We start from the raw sequence: 21577 nt of genomic DNA, 5'->3' as shown, positions 1-21577 counted from the left end.
CAACCGGTAACTAGCGGGGTTCCGCAAGGGTCGGTGCTGGGACCCCAGTTGTTCACAATTTATATAAATGATTTGGAGGAGGGAACCAAGTGTAATATATCAAAATTTGCGGACGATACAAAAATGGGAGGAAAAGTTGGGGATGAGGAGGATAGGAAGAGTCTGCAAATGGATATAGATAAGCTAGGTGAGTGGGCAACAACTTGGCAGATGAAATTTAATACTAATAAATGTGAAGTCATTCACTTTGGGAAAAAAAATGATAGGGCAAGTTATTTTCTAAATGAGGAGGAGCTGCGTTGTAATGCAACGCAAAGGGATCTAGGGGTATTAGTACATGAATCACTAAAAGTCAGTATGCAGGTGCAGCAAGCAATCAGGAAGGCCAATGGAGTTTTGGCCTTTATTGCTAGGGGGATTGAGTATAAAAACACGGAGGTCTTGCTGCAGCTGTACACAGTATTAGTGAGACCACATTTGGAATACTGTGTACAGTTCTGGGGTCCATACTTAAGGAAGGATGTACTAGCCCTGGAGGCAGTGCAGCGAAGGTTTACAAGATTAATTCCTGCAATGAGGGGATTGGAGGGGATTCCTGCAATGAGGGGATTGACATATGAGGAAAGGACATATGAGGTAAGCTGGAGCTCTACTCTTTGGAGTTTAGGAGAATGAGAGGCGATCTCATTGAAACATATAAGATCGTGAGGGGCCTTGATCGGGTGGATGCACCGAGGATGTTCCCAATGATCGGGGAAACTAGAACTAGGGGACATAGTTGCAGAATAAGGGGGGGCTCTTTTAAAACTGAGATGAGGAAGAACTTCTTCACCAAGAGGGTGGTTAATTTATGGAATTCACTGCCCCAGGGAGCAGTGGAAGCAGAAACGTTAAATATATTTAAGTCTAAAATAGATGGTTTTTTAGCTGCCGAGGGGATAAGGGGCTACGGGGAGAGGGCAGGGATATGGACCTAGGTATGGTTAGTATAGTAAGACCTGAGTGATCTCCTGGACAAGTGTCGATCGCCTGGATTGGGGTCGGAGAGGAATTTCCCGGATTTTTTTTCCCGAATTGGACCTGGGTTTTTATCCGTTTTTTTGCCTCCCCCAGGAGATCACGCGGTTCTTGGGGTGGAGAGGGGTGATAGCGGTATAAAGGGGAGGGTAGTGTCTTGTGTTCTGTGTCTTGTGTCTACTGTTTGTGGGTAAGTGTGTCTGTTTAGTGTTCAGCCATGAGCGAATGGCGGTGCGGGCTCGACGGACCTGGTGGTCTACTCTCGCACCTACTTTCTATGTTTCTATGGTGGTGCGGTGGTGTAGCGGTAAAGTTGCTGCCTTACAGCAAATGCAGCGCTGGAGACCCGGGTTCGATCCCGACTATGGGTGCTGTACTGTACGGAGTTTGTACCTTCTCCCCGTGACTTGCGTGGGTTTACTCAGAGATCGTCGGTTTCCTCCCACACTCCATGGACATACAGATTTGTAGGTTAATTGGCAGTAAATGTTAAAATAAATTGTCCCCAGTGTGTGTAGGATAGTGTTAATGTGAGGGGATTGCTGGTCGGCACGGACCCGGTGGGCCAAAGGGCCTGTTCCCGTGTTGTATCTCTAAAGTAAACTAAATTAATGAAGAGGACTTTGAGCATTTTTAGGCACTCTACCTGTCCTCATCCCCTGCTGTCTTCTTGAAATATTTGCAATTTATTTTTGACACAGGTCAGATATCATCTATGGAAAGTGAAACAGAGTATACGTTATAGATAGGAGATCCCTCAGCAAGATGTTTGATGAAGTTTTGCACGGTGGATGGCTCTGGAAGGCTTGGTCACGTGGGATCCAGAGAGAGCTAGCCAACTGACTACAGAATTGGTTTGATACAGGATAAGGGTGGTATGCCTCACGATCAGTGCTGAGCCCATTGCTGTTTGTGGTTTACATCAATAATTTGGTTGAGAATGTACAAAGCATGATTAGCAAGTTTGCAGATGACACTAAAGTGGGAGGTATTGTAAATAGTGAAGATAGTTATCAAAAATTACCTCAAGTGAACTGAGGAATGGCTAATGGACTCTAATGCAGGTAAGTGTGAGATGTTTCATTTTGGGAAGTCAAACCAGGGCAGGACCTTCACAATAAATGGCAGGGTCCTGGGGTGTATGGTAGGGCATAGGAATCTAGGAGTACAGGTACATAGTTCTCTGAAAATTGTGTCATGGGTAGATCTGGTGGTCAAGAAAGCTTGCAGTATGTTGGCCATCATCAGTCAGGGTATTGAGTATAGAGGTTGGGATGTTATGTTACACTAGGCCAAGACATTGGTGGGGCCACATTTGGACCATTGTGTTCAGTTTTAGTCTCCCTGCTATAGGAAAGATGCTGTTAAGCTTGAAAGACTGCAGAGAAGATTTATGGGGATGTTACCAGGACTCAAAGGCATGAGCAACAGGGAGAGAGGTTGGGTGGACTAGGGTTTTATTCCTTGGAGCACAGTAGGTTGAGTGGTGATCTTATAGAGGTGTATAAAATCATGGAGGGATAGATGGGGTGAATGCATACTTTTACCTAGAATGGAGGGGGGATCAAGTTTAAGTTGAGACGGGAAACATTTAATAGGAACCTGAGGGGCACCTTTTTCACACGGGGTTGTGGAAAACAACCGCCAGATGGGGTAGTTTGAGGCAAGAACCGTTGGAAACATTTAAAATACATTTAAATAATACATGGACAAGTTGGGCCGAAGGGCCTGTCACTGTGCTATGACCCTCAGAACCGCAGATACTGCCCGGCCTGCTGAGTATTTACGGCATTTTCTGTTTTCATTTAACGTGGAGTCTGAGTTATAAATTCTGTAAGAGGGACAGTCAAAAGACTGCAAATGCTGGAATCTGGAGTAAGTCAGCGAGCCAGGCAGCATCTGTGGCGACAACGTACAAGGCGACGTTTCGGTTTGGGATCCTTCTTTCGGACGTTATGTTGATCACAGAAGGTGAATTAAAGTGAGCGCGTCTGTGGTCAATTGGGCTGCCACTGATCTTGAACCTGTTGCTATGGGTAGAATGCACCAAAGATGGACACAAAATGGTGGAATAACTCAGCGGGACAGGCAGCATCTCTGGAGAGAAGGAATGGGTGACGTTTCGGATCGAGACCCTTCTTCAGGCTGAAGACGATGCTGCTGCCCCGCTGAGTGACTCCAGGGTCTGTCTTCGGTTTAAACCAGCATCTGCAGTTCCTACCGACACGCTTAGAATGCACCAACGTGTTGGACGTGGAGCGTCTCTCTTGCTCTAATATATTTGGCAAAAGTCCTACAGCAGAGCAGGATCTTTGATATTTGGTGTCCATTGCTGTCCCGTCAGCTGATCGAGGGGAGGTTGGTGAGATGACGCCGCCTCTGGTGAGTCACCAGGGAGCGGCCACAGTCGTGAGCCGGGCGGAGCTTCCCCTAACGCGGACAAGGCCAAAGCAAAGATCCCAAAGATCCTATAGCGAGCTCCCAGGAAGCGCGGAGTGAAAGCTTGCAGGGAAGGCTTGCACTCGGTGAGTTCAGTTCCCATTTGGGGTATCCCTCCCCCATCCTCTGTATCTGAATATGTAGGATTTATTCTGTTGAAATTGACCGTGGATTATTGTAAATCGCTTTTTAAAGTGGAAAGAAGTATCAATGTAACAAATTTAAAGTAATATATCCAATTAAAAGATGTTTGAAGAAGGGTCTCGACCAGAAATGCTGCCTGTCCCGCTGAGTTACTCCAGCATTTTGTATCTATTTTTGGTGAAAACCAGCATCTGCAGTTCCTACATTAAAGATGGTTTCGCCTGGGAAGGAAATGATTAAATTGATAAATATAATAGCTGGGATGTTGATGATCAGGGAGGTTGGTGGGATTAGGGAATCATACAGTGTAGGGAGAGGAGTCAAGGGGGAAGGCACAACGTGCTGGAGGACTCAGTGGGTCAGGCAGCCTCCCCCAGTGGCGGGCACAGACACACGGTGTTCTCGGTCGAGACCTTTCTTCAGCCTCTGGTCAGGTTTTGCCCCCTCGTGTTCAGTTTAGGAAAATCCTGAAGCGGAAACTCTGACAGAATTCCTTGATCAACATCCCCTCTTCACATGGTACACTTCCTTATCTATGTATCTCACTCTCCCCTGACTTCAGTCTGAAGAAGGGTCTCGACCCGAAATGTCACCCATTCCTTCTCTCCAGAGATGCTGCCTGTCCCGCTGAGTTACTCCAGCATTTTGTGTGTATCTGGCAGAAATGCCACTGGCCCCCTCCTTCCCGCGCCGTGAGATATCTGTCAGGTCACAAGATTGTCACATTCCTTGCGGTGACGTCGATGCAAATTCCCCCTAACGTGCCTTTTGGCGAGAGGGTGACAATCTGACAACCTTTTTTGATTTGATTAACGGATCAGTTATCTGCTGGTTACCAGGAAGCAAATACACTGCCATAATCCCTACAATACAACAACCATTCTGCATCGCACAGTGTCTCAGCAGCCGTGTAGATCTCGGAAATAAGACACAAAATGCTGGAGTAACTCAACGGGGCAGGCAGCATCTCTGGAGAGAAGGAATGGTTGACGTTTCGGGTCGAGACCCTTCTTCAGTTCTCGGGGGCTTTCTGAGCTCATGAAACGATATGCATGAGAATGAACTGTAAAAGCCTCTGAATGTTTTCATGTTTAAGTCACTGATTAGGAGAATTCTGATGATAAATATTGATTCCTGCTCATTGAGGTGTCCACACCCTCTGTGCTGCTCCCTTAGGATTGGAGAGCTTTGTTTCTTTGTGAGAATCACAATATTCCCATGTTGCTTCCTGTTGCAGGCACGGGCAAACCCACAGTAATGGCAGGATTGGACACTGTGGCACAGTGCGACGTACCTGTTACTCTTCTTGAGAATAGGATCAAAGCTGCTAAGGATCCAGAGGAGAAGGAAAAGCTGCAGAAAGACCTGGAGCATCTCCTTGAGGTAATGGTGCAAACTTGTTCCTCTACCCTGGGCCCCATACAAGGCATCTCCACTCATCGGGAACCAGCAAGGAGATTGTTGGATGGTGCTAGTCAGTGTGGGGCAGACAGCCTCACTAACCTGCCTACAGTGCAGGGAGACACACACTGGTGGTTGTGCTGCTGTCAAATGGGGCTCATGCTCCAGGGAATTCTTCATTGTTCCCAGGAGGGGCAGTAAAATGATGGATTCCCAGTCTTTGTCTACAGTTTAGTTTATTGTCACGTGAACCGAGGTACAGTGAAAAGCATTTGTGGCGTGCTATCTAGTCAGTGGAAAGACAATACATGGTTATGTAAACCGCGCCATTTACAGTGTACGGATACACGATACGGGTTCTTCCTGTGTGGACGGGGTGTAACCAAACAGCTCTGTTGTGTTGCAGGTGAGGGAGCTAATCCGACAGACAGTGCGAGAGATTGTTACTCTGGCCACGGACTCCGAGGAACAGGCTGAGCGAGTGCTCGGCCCCAAGAAGCGCCTCACGGAGCGGGAAAACTACCGCTCTGCGGTGGAGTATTTCCAAATGCGGTGCTTTGACTGGCACAATCCAGAGGTAAGTCTGCGATGCATCACATAGTACAGAGATAGATGCCAAGGTGAGTTCATGCGACCATTGTCAAGTCTATATTATCAAGAGGCCAAAGAGAAAATATACCAGGGTAGGCAATCAAAAGCTGGGTCAACATGTTAGCTTTAAGGAGGGGCGAGAGGCAGGGTGGTTGGGGAGTGAATTCTGGAGCATGAGGGCGAGATAGCAGAGGGTTTGGCCACCGATGATGGTGCGGATGAAGACAATGAAGCATATACTGTAGCAGCTGAGGGGGTGTGGAAACACTGCGGGAGTTGCAGGGTTACGGAGTTGTCGAGGTGTAGAGACCTGGCCAAGGAGGGTTTTACACCATTGTAAACAAGGGTAGGTCACTTGGACCCAGGTGTTGTGATGGTAGGCCATGACGTGGATGGCAGAAGTTTGGATGAGCTCGAGGTACCGCAGCTGAGAGACTTGGCTGCAACCAGGAGACCAATCGTTAAATCAAGAATAGAGGGATAATATCCTGGGTGAACAGGGATGGGGACTAGGGTCTGATGAAGGGTCTCAACACCAAACCTTCATCAATCCAGGTTCTTCACAGATGCTGCCTGAACCTCTGAGTTACTCCAGCACTTTGTGTCCTTTTGTGTAAATCAGCATGTCTGCATTTCCTTGTTTCTACTGGGTGGCCCTCGTCACCCACTCTTCCAACACGCACAGGCATCAAAGAGGTTAAAATCCAGAAATAGCTTCCTACCTGCAGTTCAACCCCTGAATGATAACCCCCGCACCTGTAGGATAGATGCTTGGGTGACACACCTACAATCAAAACCCCACACACTGACACTGTACCCTGAGGAGTCCCATCCATTGGGAGCGAAAGAGACATGGCCAGTCTGGCCCTGCTTCAATCACCTCAGAACATGGGTCGGACGGTGCAAGCCTTCATGCAGAAGTGGGGGTACAACAACGAACAACTGAATGTGACTACGGGGAGGCAACCCAAACTAGTTGAGAATTTTGTCGTATCTCATGGTTGTGAATGGTGTGGAAAAGAGGCATTCCTCTGTACCAGTCTGGGCATTGTAAATACTTGTTCTGATGTATATTGTTACAGTATGTTACATAATGATGGGTAGGAAAGTGAGTTGTGCTTTGTTGTTACAGCATGAATATGCTCTTCACCAGTTGAGTCCCTTCATCAATTTATGTGTGGAGAAGATCCCACTGACACGGTACAGTAATACCCAACTCTCTCTCTTTGCTCAAGCAATCGAAGCAAATGACATCTGGAATTAACTCTTAACAGATCATTGATCCCTTTAACAGAAAGCCTGATGGAAAAGTAGTGAGCTGGACAGTGCAATGTATATATTCTGTATGTTCTCCCTGTGATCGCTTTGGCTTCCACCAAGTGCTCTAGTTTCCTCCCACATCCCAAACTCGTGTAGGTTCATTTGCCTCTGTAAATTGCCCCTAGTGGGTGAGAAGGTGCGATGGCATGGAATTAGTGTGAGCGGGTGATTGATTGTAGGTTTGGACTCCGTGGGGCGAAGGGCTTGTTTCCATGGTGTATCTTTAACCTAAACTAAACAGCATGGTAGTATGTTTCTGTGCCACTTAATGTAATGGATGCTATTTTATGTAATTAAACTGATCTGGGTCTATTTACCCAGAGTAATGGGGCTAAGCTCCACAGTACAAATATTCAACAGGGATATCATGAGTTAGGTCAGGTTACCCAGAGTGAAAACAGCAATAGCCTTTGTCAAACTTGAAATAATCATCAAAATCATCCTTCGAGTCTGAATTAGCAGCAGGCTAACTTTGTACAGTCTTGTCTTTTTGAAGCAGGGAATCCCGGGCAGAGGGATAGTTTACAGCCATTGACCCAGCACAATCAAAGCCTTTTAGTCATCAGTTCAGGACCATTCAAGTCAGAGAATTAAGGAAAGTGCTGGTAATATAATCATGAAAGTATTGTCATTCAATCTGACAGTATTGAAAAGCATTAAATGTACGGACTTATTTTTGTCCAAAATAAGTGTCTCCGCTTTGTCATCTTGAATCAAACAACATTGGTTGAAGTTGTTCATCTTGGTCTCTTGTCTTGGAAAGGAGCCGTCAAAATTGTAACAGATCTTTGCCTCTTTTCTTAACAAATGTAGATTGTGTTCGATTTTTTCCAAAGCTTTTTCTGTCCACGAGCTGCATTGTAATCACTCCTTTGTTTTTAAACAGAATCAAGGAAGCGATTGACCAAGTCAGTGAAAAGCTGAAGAAATGAAGAGCTGGCTCTCCTCATCTTCAGCACAGCAGAGGGAGGGACCCTCAAGGACCTGTCGCTCCCTCGGCCCGTGTGCTTTCAAACTGGAATTGTAATTTTTTTAGAGTTTTTCTCTCTCTCTGCTGGTCAGATCATCTTGCTTGCAATAACTGGGAGGAGGTTTCTGCTGAAAAGCAAATCATGGGAGACAAAAGCAAATTATAGACAGCTTTTATACTTTAAATAATCAAATGATTACACAATGATACCATTAGTTGAATGCTACCTCAGATGGTAGAAAATTTTCTGTGCCATTATTATTTGTAATGTTGAAAATTCCTTCTCAATAGGTATGGGGTCAGATTAGTTAAATATACTTGATTATCACAAATCAATTTACTATTATTTTTTTTTCCAAATCTTTATTTTAAAGATTTAAACAGCTTCTGAGTGGCCTACCTTAATTTCTCTCACCATTCACATCTGCACTGTGAGGCAATTTAATCAGAAGTTGACAATCGGGCTTCACTAAATCTCCTTTAGGCAATGGCGAGGCTTAATTTTGCAGTGATTTTAGTCATTTCTTGCCAGCAGGGCAGGCGGTTAGTTCTACGGTGGCTGAGTCTTGAGAACAAGACCCAGACTGATTCATAAGGGCATTTCTGAGATAGTGCAGTATTTGTGTGCATGCCGACTTCTGGGTGAGGTTTATACCAAAGCCATCCAATCTTTTTCAGGATGTAATGTAAAAGACCCTATCCAAATATTTGTGAAGATGAAAGTAGACATAAATGCTGGAGAAACTCAGTGGGTGAGTCAGCATCTATGGAGCGGAGGAAATAGGCAACGTTTCGGGTCAAAACCCTTCTTCAGAAGTGAAGATTAATGTGGATTCCCGGCCAGCGTTTACTGCTAAACGAGACCTTTTGGCCTGTCCTTTGTTTAATATCATTCTGTGTACAAACATTCCCAATGGTAACTACATTTCAATTGGCTGGGAAGGCTTCAAGAACAGTGCTTGAGAAATGAATGGTGTCAAATAAATTTGAATCTTTTTTTTAAATTATTGCTTTTATTTTAAGTAAATGAAATGATTAAGTCATTGTTCTGATTATTTGTTCTCTGTGTTAGTATTTCTAATTATTGCTCTTCTGATCACATTATGTTTTCAAAAATTAGAGTTTTCCAATACAGAGTAAAGCAGCGACACTTTCTCATTGAACCCACATGTGAGGACTAGGACTTGTAGTAACTAATGCTTCCATTAAGAGGTGGATAAGAAGTAGGATTGCAAGTTGCTTATTTATTTGTAGCATCATTTGTTGGCATATTTGCTTCTAAATCAAGAGATTTCGGATTTAAATCTAACTTCAGGAACCTGAGCACACGTTAGAACATCCCAGATTGTTGGAGATAACCAAGTATGCCAGCTGTTGAATTTATCTCCACCCTTACTCGCAGGCGAATGGGGTTAGGAAGGAGTGATAGATCGATCAGCCATGATTGAATGGCGGAATAGACTTGATGGGCCGAATGGCCTAATTCTAACCTATTCCTATGACCATATGAAACAGGCCATTGTTAGCTGTGGCCTATGTGAAAACGAGTGTAGACATGGAGTACATCTCTTTCCAGCTTCCTTCTCTCTACTACAACCAGTCTGAAGAAGGAGCCTGAACTGAAACGTCACCTGTCCATTCCCTCCACAGGTGGTGCTGAGTTCCTCCAGCACTTTGTGTTTGTCCACTATCCTGCAGGTTGTCCTTGATGAGCTGATGCTTTGACTAAATCTCTTTTTCTTTAGTCTCGCCGAGATTCATGTCTGTGTTTGACAGAGAAAGAGAGGCTGGAAATGAGAGTAAGATCAGATTACAGGCATTTGCGTTGGACACTGTCCAGGAATGCAAAGAAGGAGACAGATAGAGTTCTGACGGGTTCAGGTAAACCGGAGCAATTATTTCAGTAACAGTGTTTTTCTAACACACAATCTCCTGGCAGGTGAGTTTTAAGATGCCATTGCTAGTTTAGGCAGCTTTGCTCGTGAGATAGTGAGAATAGACCTTGCACATCCCATCGTGCTGTGTTAGAACCACGCCTCTATATAACTAATGTCTGACCCTTGCACAAGGTCAATGGCAATAATAAACTCTAGATGCTTTTCATCTTCTGTAACCAAAGCTCTGCTCCGTTCCAGAATGATTAATATCAAAGCTAGAAGTATATCTGAGAAGAGGGGAATCTAATTCTCCGACAGCTGACAAATTCATTAGCAATGCACTGTCAGCTCGGCTGTACAATATGCCCAACAAAAGTCATCCCAAAGTGAACTAATGTTGAATCGATTATTTATTGTTAGGTTCTCCTCTGCGTATAGTGCTGAGTGTCAGTCTCTGTCTTAGTACCTCGCGCCAAGTGGCTGCTCTCCAGCTACTGATTAAACAAAATGAGTACAGGTAGATATTCATTCATGCGGGTAACTCCATATCTTCATTTAGGCTCTGCACACAAGTGCTTAAAGCAAAGTGATTTGGGTGATTATCCTGGTTGACGACTGTACGGGGGAGGGCATATTGACTGGTTGCTTCCATGTCAAGTTCAACAAGTCAAAAGCCAAAGAACAAATTGATTGATTGATACTTTATGTCACGTGTACTAGGTACAGTGTGATTCCTTCTTTTCAAACAGTACAAGCGTGCAAGAGTCGCCATGGAAAGGACGGCGACAAGGTTACAAAAGTATTCAATATAATGCATCTTCCTTCTCTCAGAGAGGTAAACACTGCTTGGTCCATCACAGCTACTGACCTTCAAAAGGATTTAGAGGAGGTGCTGTCCTAAAAGCCAATCCGACCTCTCTGTCCTGGGTCTCCTCCATGGGCCAGAGCGAGCAACATCGGAAATTGGAGGAACAGCAACCTCATATTCCGCTTGGGGAGTCTGCATCATGCGGGCTATGAACGTTGAATTCTCCCAATTTGTTTGGCCCTTGCTGTCTCCTCCCATCCCTCAGCCCCTCGGGCTCCTCCTCTTTTTCCTTTCTTCTCCCCCCCCCCCCCCCAACCCCCCATCAGTCTGAAAAGGGTTTCGGCCCGAAACGTTGCCTATTTCTTCGCTCCATAGATGCTGCTGGACCCGCTGAGTTTCTCCAGCATTTTTGTGTACCTCCAATATCATCAAAGACCCCCTACACCCTAGCCATGCTTGCATTTTGCTCCTACCACCGGGAAGAAGGTATTAGAGTGGAAACCGTGACCACCAGGTTCAAGAACAGTTTTTTAGAGCCATACAACACGGAAACTGTACCTTCGGCCCAACTTACCCATGTCACCCATGATGCCCCATCTACACAGGTCTCAATTGCCCAAATCCCACTAAGCCTTTCCTATTCATGTACCTGTCCAAATGTCTTTTAAAGGTTGTTGCCTCAACTACCACCTCTGGCAGCTCATTCCTTATTTCTCCATCCGGTTTCTATTAAATCTATCCCCTCACCTTAAACCTATGTCCTCTAGTTCTTGATTCCTCTACTCTGGGTAAAGACTACATTCATCCTATCTTCCCCTCATGATTTTATACACCTCTAAGATCACCCCTCGGCCTTCTGTGCTCCAAGGAATAATATCCTAACCACCCAATCTCTCCCTATATCTCAGGCCCTCATGTCCTGGCAACATCCTCGTAAATCCTCTCTGCATTCTATCCAGCTGAACAACATGCTTCCTACAGCAGGGCGACCAAAACTGAACACGTTACCCCAAATTCAGCCTCATCAATATTTTGTAGAACTGTAAAGGGGCTGTCCCACTGGGGCGACCTAATCCGCGAGTTAAGAAGAGTGTCTTCGACCTTCAAGCTCGAGGGCACTCGCCTGAAAAACCTCCAGCTGGATCGACTGTCAGCGTTGAAACCACGAGCTGGATTGACCGACCACACACACAAACACACAAACACATCGCAAAGGCGGGGGCCAGGGAAAGCGGGGGAGCGCTGTCTGAAATTCACACCCGCGATGAAAAGAAAACTAAAAGACGGCTGCACAGTGTACGGTAAGTCCTTTGGAGAGCGTGGAGAGGGGGAGGGGGGTGAGAAGGAGAGAGAGGGGGGGGGGGGGGGGGGGGAGGAGTGGAGACACTTAAGAAGTATAATAAAGTTTAGCGGGCATTTTACTACCGGCCAGTTTTCCTTGGTCCTGAAAACTCCAATGAGCCAATCATAATGCCCGGTCAGCGAAGGAGATTGCCTACGGCTGCCCTCGACTGCCTGTAACTAAAGAGCGACCCCACTCCACTGCACTACGAGTTCAAAAGAACCATGCCGAACAAATTTTACTCTAGCTGAGCTAGCGTGTATGCGGGAACTTCCCTCGAACATGAAGGAGAGTTCCAGTGACCTCATAGGACCAAGTGAGGACCATGCTGCGAGTTTGAGTCGAGGGCAAACTTATCTAAACTTGCAGACTAGGTCACCGCAGTGGGACAGCCCCTTAACATATCATCACAACTTCTATATTCAGTACCCTGACTGATAAAAGCTAATGTACTATAAGCCTTCTTGACTACTCTATGAGGAAAAACTTTTTCACACACAGGGTTGTGAATCTGGGGAATTCTCTGCCTCAGAAGGCAGTGGAGGCCAATTCTCTGGATGCTTTCAAGAGAGAGTTAGATAGAGCTCTTTATAGCGGAGTCAGGGAATATGGGGAGAAGGCAAGAACGGAGGATAGTGATTGTGGGTGATCAGCCATGATCACAGTGAATGGTGGTGCTGGTTCGAAGGGCCGAATGGCCTACTCCTGCACCTATTGTCTATTGTCTATCTATTATATGTTTTTGTTTGCACGAAGGACTGAGTTGTTTGCACAGTATTATGGTAATAGATTTATTTTTTTTGGCCTAATATTTATTCTGGGTGTATTACGTTTGCAGGCCCGTTATGCTGCTGCAAGTAAAAAAAGGAATTGATCAGTTGTCAGTACATAAGACAATTGAAGACTTGATCTCTCTATGCCAGCCTCCTACTGTCCCAGTAGAGTCTTTAATATTCATTCTTGCAATGTGAACAGTTATGGCAAGACTAACATTTATTGCCTTTTCCCTGTTAGCTTTAGATGGGTGTAATTGACCTTCTTATCTGATGCATCTGACTTTTATTTCTTGCAGTGAATACATTCAAATTGCTACTTGCCTGCTCCTTAGCTTCAGGGAGTAGCTGATGATTATCTGATTCCTGTGGGACTGGAGGCGGATGTGACCCAGACTGAGCATGGGTGGACCATAGCGAACGTTAGTTAGCAAACTAGATTTGTCACTAGATTTGATCCAACGGCTTCACGGTCAACGGAAATAGAAGCGCTTAAAAACTTAAAATACTCATGTTGGCATGGTGGGTTTGAAATGCGGGTGAAAAAAAACAGCAACAGAACCACTGCAACACACAAATCGTCTGCAGCTCACGCCTGAGTGTGGGACCCTGCCCAATTTATACAATGCCACCAGTTCACCAGAGGTTTGATGAGACCAATTTAATGCCCCGAGGTGATCTTGTCAAACAACTGTGCTACAGGAATGCTCGCTGTGCTCACAGTCTATTCACAGTGACACACACACACACACACACACCGCAGATGTGTTACAATCTCCACTTAGCACATACGCACACTCGTCAAATATTTATGCAAATTCATGTCCAAAATTAATTGGATATTAACATCTTCAATCACACTGACCTACAAGCATGTTGTTAAAATCACTTCAAATTTTATTTCTGCGTTGCTAAATCCAGACTGTTCAATATGTTTAAGAAGAACTGCAGATGCTGGAAAAATTGAAGGTAGACAAAAAGCTGGAGAAACTCATCGGGCGAGGCAGCATCTATGGAGCGAAGGAATAGGTGACGCAGTCTGAAGATGGGTCTCGACCCGAAACGTCACCCCTTCCTTCGCTCCATAGATGCTGTCTCACCCGCTGAGTTTCTCCAGTTTTTGTCTACCTCAGACTGTTCAATAAGCTGATTCACATACAAAATGTCACCATTGTCATTAATGGGATGAGACTTGCATGCCAGTCCTTCTCTGTCTCTGCTTTGTTCTCTCCCTCTGCCACTGTTTATTTGTCTCTGCCTCCTTGCATTTTTCTTCTTGGCATTGCCTCCATCTGTAATATCCTCTTCTTATAAATCACTTTTTTTCCCCCATTTGTGGAAGGAAATTTCCAAACATTTTACAGTGCGGATTATGCCTGTTGATTTGGACTTACTACTTTGTGGGAACCTATTTTGTGGTCTGGGTCTCGGGTGAGTGAACACAAGGCTCTAGACCTTGCTGCCTTTGACAATGCTTTCTGTGATATCTCACATACCCATCAACTTACATATGATTTTGTTGCCACTTAACTACATGAAAGGATAATTTACAGTAGCCAATTGATCTGCTGGTGTATTTTTGGGGGGGTGTGAGGAAACGAGCCGTGGTCTGGACTGACCCATGCCTGCTCATCGGGAGTATAGGAGATTATTGATCTACCTGGAGTCACCAGTCAATGGTGAGACTTTTCCCTATTCCCTATCGGCACATATAATAGTTCTTTCTACGTACAGTTCCATACAGAAACAGGCCCTTCATCCCACACATCCATCCTGACCCTTTTTGCCTGCCTATAGTATTCCTGTTTGCCTTCATTAAATCCATAACTTTCCATACCCATGCCCATTTAAAACTGTGCTCTCGTGTTTATGATACCCCTGCCACGGGAAAAAGATTCTGACTATGTAATCTTATCATTTTATATAGATCTTAACTCCTAGGAGAACAAATTCAGCCTATCCAGCCCCTCCCTGTAATTAGTCTTCCAACCAAGCTCCAGCCTGATGAATCTCTTCTGCACTCTCTCCAGTACCACAGCATCCATCTAACAGTGTGGCACCAACATTACATTCAATGTAACATTGCAACATAATGTCCCAGCTTTTATATTCCATGTCCTAACTATGAAGCCAAGCATGCAATATGCCTTCTTCACAACCCAATTTATCTGTGTTGCCATCAGGGAATTATATACTTGAACCCTAAGGTTCCCCTTTTCATCACTATTCCCTTGTGCCCCACTGTTTCCTGTACATGTCCAACTAATGTCAACTGGTTTCTCTTTCCACATATGCTGTGTGTCTGGCTGAATTCTGCCAGCATTTCTGGTTTGGTTTCAGATTCAAGCACTTGGAAATGTATTTATTTTCCCTCTCTTCTCCCCCGACTGCCACTTGTCTCTGATTTTTACTTTCCACTTCTCTTTCTCAGTTTCCCCTGCCTGCCTCTTGGTTGTCAACCTGCACTTCCTAAAATATACTTTACAACACTGGGTACGTTGTCTGCTCTTTGTTCTATTTTCTTGTCAGGGGCAGGAGCAGGATATCTACATTGGAGGAGCACATGGATATGTCTTTAACATGAAGCGATCATGCAGATACTTATCTCTTAATGCTTATTGTTCAACATCTTACAAAATGATTCTGCAGTCCCCATACACTCCTTTGTTGATGTTACCATTTATAGAACATAGAACAATGCAGCACAGGAACAGGCCCACAATGTCTGTGCCGAACATGAAACCAAGGTAAACTAATCTAACCTGCCTGCACATGATCCATATATCGCCATTCCCTGCATATCTATGTACCTATCCAAAGGCTTCTTAAATGTCACTATCATGTCTGCCTCCACCACCGCCCTCGTAGCACGTTCCAAGTACCCGCCACTCTCTGGGTAAAAAGAAACGCTCGCACATCTCCTTTCAACTTTGCCCATCTCACGCTTAAATCTATGCCTCTCATAACTTTATACACTTCTATCAGGTCTCCCCTCAATCTCCTGTACACCAATGAAAACAATCCAAGTGTCTCTCCAAATCCTCTGAGGAGCTGGTACCCGCTAATCCGAGCAGCATTCTGGTAAACCTTCCTGTACCCTCTCCAAACCCATCATGTCCTTACTATTTTATTCCCCTTTTCAAATCTGATTCTTTCTTCATAGATGCGGCCTGACCTACTGACAATTTCCAAGCAGTCTGCACCCTATTCATTGACTTCTCTAATTTCAGGTAGTCCTTACTTTCTTCTCCCCTTCTCAGCTCTCCCTCAGCCCTCTGGCTCCACCTCTTCCTTTCTTCCTCCCACCCTCACATCAGTCTGAAAAAAGGTTTTGACCCGAAACGTTGTCTATTTCCTTCGCTCCATAGATGCTGCCTCATCCGCTGAGTTTCTCCAGCATTTTTGTCTACCTTCGATTTTCCAGCATTTGCAGTTCCTTCTTAGACAATCTTTAAGTTTTACTTCCTTTTCCACCCCCCCGTCGCAGGAAATTTCCTGTCTGATTCCCATTCTTTCCCACAGGATTCGCTTCCCGGTCAATCCCTTCCCATTTCCGTGCTGTAATTGTTATATGGTTATATGATGGACACAAAATGCTGTAACTCAGCGGGACAGGCAGCATCTCTAGAGATGGAATGGGTGACGTTTTAGACTCTTCTCTCCATAGATGCTGCCTATCCCGCTGAGTTACTCCAGCATTTTTCGTGTCTATCTTCGGTGTAAACCAGCATCTGCAACTCCTTTCCTGTACAATCACTTTCCCTTTCGCGGGCTCTCGGGTTTCACCCACACCTGTAACAGCTGAATGAGGTCGAAGTGGGGCAGGTTGTGGGACGTGCAGTGAGTAGCGGACAGTGATGGGCGGCGGCAAGGTTTTAACGGTAGGCATTGAATGGCAGGGGCGGATCAACGAGGTGTGGAGAGAGGAGAACCATTGGTGAAGAATCTGGACCGCAAGAAGCGGGCGGGACCATCACCGTCGCCTCCCCCTTCCAGGTTGTGTTGGCCTCACAGCGCCGGCTCGCCAGTTTCACGTTAAATTCAGGAGGAGGAGGAGAGGAGGTGGCGCTGCCGCTGCTGCTCCTGCTCCTGCTCCACTGGCAGGTAATTACCTCGCCGCGAAATTACAGCCTCTCCAAATCCTCAGCCTTCTCTCATCCCCAGTGTAACCGGAGGCGGAGTACGTGGTTTTAATCCGATTGATACAATTTTCGCAGCGAAGCCTCGTCTGATTGAGTGTGGACTTGAGACCCAGAGGGATATTCGCTGACAATGGCTCGCAGCCGCACGTTGGGGGAGGATTTCACCTTCGTCAACCCCGTGGTTAAATATTTACTATTTTTGTTCAACATGCTGTTCTGGGTAAGTCATTCCCTATCGTTATCTCTGGGTAATCGCGCCGTGAATCTGTTTTTGTTTTCCCCCCTTGTACTGGAGGGCAACCATATCTGGGTCTGCGTGCTCGGGTTTTTGAGCAGGCTGCGAGCTTGCAGCTTAGCAACCTGTCCGGCGCTGGCATGTCCACTGTCTCACTGAATCAATGAGTGAAAGGACAGAGGATAATCCTCTCTCACCATTCAACGTTGCCCGTTCAACCACCCGGGGCTTTCCTGACGACAGAAGGGGTTTCTTAACATTGGAGCTTTCCCCTGCGATGCGTAGGGAAATTGTGGACAATTCTTGTAAAGTTAATGACAAACCCGGTTGGAATTTTCACAGCATTTCGGAGAAAATGTCACTTCCTCCTCCCTTTCCCGAGTATTTTGTTGTTTCAAAGATGCGTGTGCCTCAATCCACGTCCAATCCCGACCTTGCCCTGCATTACATTGAACGCTCAGCACGCCTGGAATAACGGAGTCGCAAGATGCTGGCATCTTGTGCAAGACGGAATATATATATATATATATATATATATATATATATATATATATATATACTCAAGGAGATCAGTGGCTCAGATACCATCTGTGGATGGAATGGACCTGAAGAAAGGTCGGGACCTGAAATGCCATCTGCCCATCACCTCCACAGATGCTGCCTGACCCGCTGAGTTCCTCCAGCACTTTTTGTTTTTTGCTCTAACTTCCCCTGTAACATTTTACTAACCAGTCAGTAGACCCCGGCCACAATCTATTATCCTGGTCTTGTTTTTGTTGACATTAGACTACCCGTAAATCAATAAAGACTTTACAAGGACCTGTTTACAGTACATTCGTTGTATTAGTGAGGGAAACGCAGCAGCTATTTTGCATCGAGCAATGCGATAATGGCCGATGCTGCGTTGTAATAATGTTGGTTGAGAAGATGGGGGAAGAAGTCCTTGGTTTGTTCAAAATACTCGCATCTTTGAATCGTTTCTAGAGGGTAGAAGGCCCTCGGTTAAATGTACTGCCTGGAGGATGGCCCTTCTGGCAGAGCGGCATCCCCTCAGGCTTGCCTGTCAGCCTTTAATCAGTGCTCAAAAGCAACAACAACTGAGCTGAGCAACAAAGCAACAGCGCTGAGTTCCACCAGCAGTTTCTATTTTGCTTCAGTTTCCAGCGTCTTCATGGTGGTGGTGCTGGCTCGAAGGGCCGAATGGCCTACTCTTGCACCTATTGTCCTTGGGCTTCACTTTATAAGATGCCTTGTCCCTGATATTGGCCCAGTCCTGTTTCTAACAAGTGATGATGTGACACCAATCGGCAGAGACTGTTGCCTGCTTTCTTTTGCCTTCTTTGTGGATGAATTGTTGGTGAATTCCATTCAGTCCATGATATTTGACCACTGCCACGTACACAGTGAGTCTCTGCGATGCATGCTGAGATATTTTCACTACCAAGGGTCAGCAGTGGACTCCCATGCACCATAATCTATTCAGCATCAAGCCCTTGCTCTGCACATCCGTGTCTAGCTACTTGCTGACTACATCCACTGACGCAGGGTCAGCTTCCACACTTAAAGTGAAGTCACCCATTTATACCCAGGGTACACAAAAATGCTGGAGAAACTCAGCGGGTGGAGCGAAGAAAATGGGCAACGTTTCGGGCCGAAACCCTTCTTCAGACTGATATAAACACCTCTTGTGCACCCTACACCCTCTGTGGCTTCAGACCACTGGGTCTGCTACGTTGGTCTGGATGGCTTGGTTTCCTGCAGCAGGACATTGGGAAGAAGGCAGATTGAAACATTGCTCACAGCCGCAACCTCTGCACGCATGGCATCAGGTTCATTGCAGTTATCACCTGGCAACAGGATTGCTGGAAGATGACCAGATATTTTCTGGCCTTTGGCCCTTCAGTAGCTTCTATAAACCTTTCAACTGTAGGCTCTTGGTGGAACCAGACCCTCTGAGCTTCAATCCACATATTCCACATCGCACTCACCCACTTCTTCCGTCTCTGAGGTTCTGCCACTGCCTCAAGTCAGCAGCTAACAGCTCACCCCACCCTTTAACACCACAAAGGATGGACAGGGTCGACAACCTCCTGCCTGAAAGGGAGGATGAGGCTAAAACCTTTTATCTCTGGATTCTCTATCATTGCTGCTCTAGCCCCTTTTATCGCCTAAAATCTTGGTCGCAAGCCTATTAATATCTATATGTACAGCAATATTTTGGAAACAATATTTAATTGCAGCTACTGAAATCACTTTATGAATAAATGCAACAAAGTACAATTGAACCAACAGTCAATTGGTCTTAGCATGTTTGGGGAGTTTCAACTGGATGTTGAGAAAAGCCTGGGCTATATCTACAGATATTCATGGTCAGATATTCGGGGTTGTTATGTTGGCAAAATAAAATGTGACATTTGTCATTAAAATCAGGAATGCTTAATTAAGTTTAGTTTGTATTGCAACATTGTGATTGAGAGGATTAGCTAAATTTATAATTTGTTGAGGGAGCCATAGGTGAGGGATCCATCTACAACAGCAGGGGTGTAAACCATGTTTACTAAAGAAAGAGGATATCACAGAAGTCCCAGGAATAGAAAACCTTATCTTGGGAATCCATGCGGTGGAGATGAAGAAATTGAGAGCAGGGGACAAGGCCCTTGCAAGAAGCAGGGTGAGAAGAAGTCATTTCTTGTTGAAATATAAATCGGTCATGTACGCGTGTGTGTGTGTGTCTGAGTGTGATCAATAAAACATGTTTGGCTAGAAGTTTTTAGCCTGTTTATTTGCAGTGCAAAACAACAACAGTGAGCAGAACCTACGGATGCTGCAGGATATTAAGGAAGTGAACAGGAGAGTGGAATCAGACTAGATGAGGTGTTGAAAATGATAGCAGGAGAGACTGCATAGTCTGCACAGTAAAATAACAGCATGGCCTTGATATACAGAATGCTCTTTGTCAGTCCTGAAGCATTTTTTTGATTCCAAGTTTCAGCTTGTTTGTGACAACTTTCCCCAGGTCATGGTACATGTTCAAGTGTGTGGCTTCTGATTGAGGAAATACAACCAGCATTGAATGTTTCAGTTCTGTATCAGTCTCGGCCACATTGAGAACAAGAGGTTTTGGCTTTAAACTACCTTATTTGGCCTTGGTGTGTTGTTCATGGCCAGGCTTCTGGGCTCAGTGAAGGGAGGGCATTTTGCTACAGTTCAGCGTAGACCTTGTGCATGGGCAGTGCTGAGCTCTGCACAAATTCATGGTGTTGTACCCCATTGTATTAAATGGTTGGAACTTGGAAACTCCACGAGCGTTGCTGCACGAGTCATAGCTCGGGATGTTCGCTTTGGAATAGAGAATTTTTAATTATCTTTCAAAGGGTGATCTAACTGCGAGCCTAGCAACATCCTGGGCACTAGGTCACTTCACTTCCTACCGCCAGCTACAGGCAGCCATTAACTGGATCCACAGACTACAAAGTCACGTGACCTCTGTGCTTTGCAGGGCAATGATTTTGAGATGCTCACCTTGCCAGGACATGACAAAATAAACACGCCCTGTGAGCAAGAGCTGTACTTTAGACTTTAGAGATGCAGCATGCAATCAGGCTCTCTGGCTCACCAGGTTTGCACAGACCAGCGATCACCCTAGCTAGCACTGTCCTGAACACTAAGGACAACTTGCACTATCACTATCCTGCACACTTTACAATTTCAGAAGCCAATTAACTTACAAACCTGTATGTCTTTGGAGTGTGGGAGGAAACAGGAGCACCTGGAGAAAACCTACACGGTCACAGGTAGAATGTCCAAACTCAATACAGACAGCATCTGTAGTCGGGATTGAACCCAGATCCCTGGCAATGTAAGGCTTCACTGCTGTGTCGCTGTGTTGCTGTGTCGCCTGCCAGCAGCATCTATGTGGCATCCTCGCTCCTCTCACTGATTTAACTTATGGTGATTTAATTAAGTGTTTCAGGAGCTCCATTCCACCAATCATGGCTGAAACATAGTTTAGGGAAGAACCGGAACAGTAGCTCATCACTAAGGTTACGGCGTTTTCAGACAAGAGATAGATTATAAAAAGATAGATGGTTATGGTAATAGGATAATGAAAGGCCTACATAGAGTGGATGTAGAAAGGATGTTTCCAGCAATGGGGGAGGTTAGAACCAGTGGCTACCGCCTCACAATAAAAGGACGTACCTTTGGAATGGAGATAGAAACATAGAAACATAGAAATTAGGTGCAGGAGTAGGCCATTCGGCCCTTCGAGCCTGCACCGCCATTCAATATGATCATGGCTGATCATCCAACTCAGTATCCTGTACCTGCCTTCTCTCCATAGCCTCTGATCCCTTTAGCCACCAGGGCCACATCTAACTCCCTCTTAAATATAGCCAATGAACTGGCCTCAACTACCTTCTGTGGCAGAGAATTCCACAGATTCACCACTCTCTGTGTGAAAAAAGTTCTTCTCATCTCGGTTTTAAAGGATTTCCCCCTTATCCTTAAGCTGTGACC

At 45.4% G+C, this 21577-nt stretch overlaps 3 protein-coding genes across 4 annotated transcripts in view; all 3 read left to right on the top strand.

Annotated features, from left to right (window-relative positions):
• Nucleotides 1-3917, top strand: part of LOC116974183 (protein NLRC3-like) — a 33602-nt gene extending 29685 nt beyond the window's left edge. The window contains exons 11-13 of one of the 2 annotated variants that reach the window (XM_033022393.1): nucleotides 151-161; nucleotides 1447-1451; nucleotides 3907-3917. In XM_033022393.1, the coding sequence (XP_032878284.1) occupies nucleotides 151-155 (5 nt within the window). In that variant the 3' untranslated portion in view covers nucleotides 156-161; nucleotides 1447-1451; nucleotides 3907-3917. Of the gene's footprint in view, nucleotides 1-150; nucleotides 162-1442; nucleotides 1452-3906 lie in introns of both variants that reach the window. The other variant, XM_033022392.1, reaches the window with a different exon arrangement.
• On the top strand, nucleotides 3461-8926 carry LOC116974184 (legumain-like). The gene is made up of 5 exons (XM_033022394.1): nucleotides 3461-3542; nucleotides 4838-4983; nucleotides 5408-5578; nucleotides 6725-6792; nucleotides 7799-8926. The coding sequence occupies exons 2-5, from the start codon at nucleotides 4858-4860 to the stop codon at nucleotides 7842-7844; spliced, it is 411 nt and encodes a 136-aa protein (XP_032878285.1). The 5' UTR covers nucleotides 3461-3542; nucleotides 4838-4857; the 3' UTR covers nucleotides 7845-8926.
• A 7761-nt stretch (nucleotides 8927-16687) lies between these two features.
• LOC116974182 (tetraspanin-33-like) overlaps nucleotides 16688-21577 on the top strand; it is a 29717-nt gene continuing 24827 nt past the window's right edge. The window contains exon 1 of the mRNA XM_033022386.1: nucleotides 16688-17044. Within this exon, the coding sequence (XP_032878277.1) occupies nucleotides 16955-17044 (90 nt within the window). The 5' untranslated portion in view covers nucleotides 16688-16954. The remainder of the gene's footprint in view (nucleotides 17045-21577) is intronic.

This window comes from Amblyraja radiata, chromosome 6 (assembly GCF_010909765.2).
Source record: "Amblyraja radiata isolate CabotCenter1 chromosome 6, sAmbRad1.1.pri, whole genome shotgun sequence".
NCBI classification, from domain to species: Eukaryota; Metazoa; Chordata; class Chondrichthyes; order Rajiformes; family Rajidae; genus Amblyraja; species Amblyraja radiata.
This window is presented reverse-complemented; position numbering and strand designations above follow the sequence as displayed.

Bases quoted from the DNA above. Each gene is read 5' to 3' on its own strand.
- LOC116974184 (XM_033022394.1), top strand. From the start codon at position 4,858: ATGGCAGGATTGGACACTGTGGCACAGTGCGACGTACCTGTTACTCTT. The intron at 4,984-5,407 runs GTAATGGTGCAA...GTTGTGTTGCAG, and splicing joins ACCTGGAGCATCTCCTTGAG to GTGAGGGAGCTAATCCGACA. The intron at 6,793-7,798 runs GTACAGTAATAC...GTTTTTAAACAG, and splicing joins GAGAAGATCCCACTGACACG to AATCAAGGAAGCGATTGACC.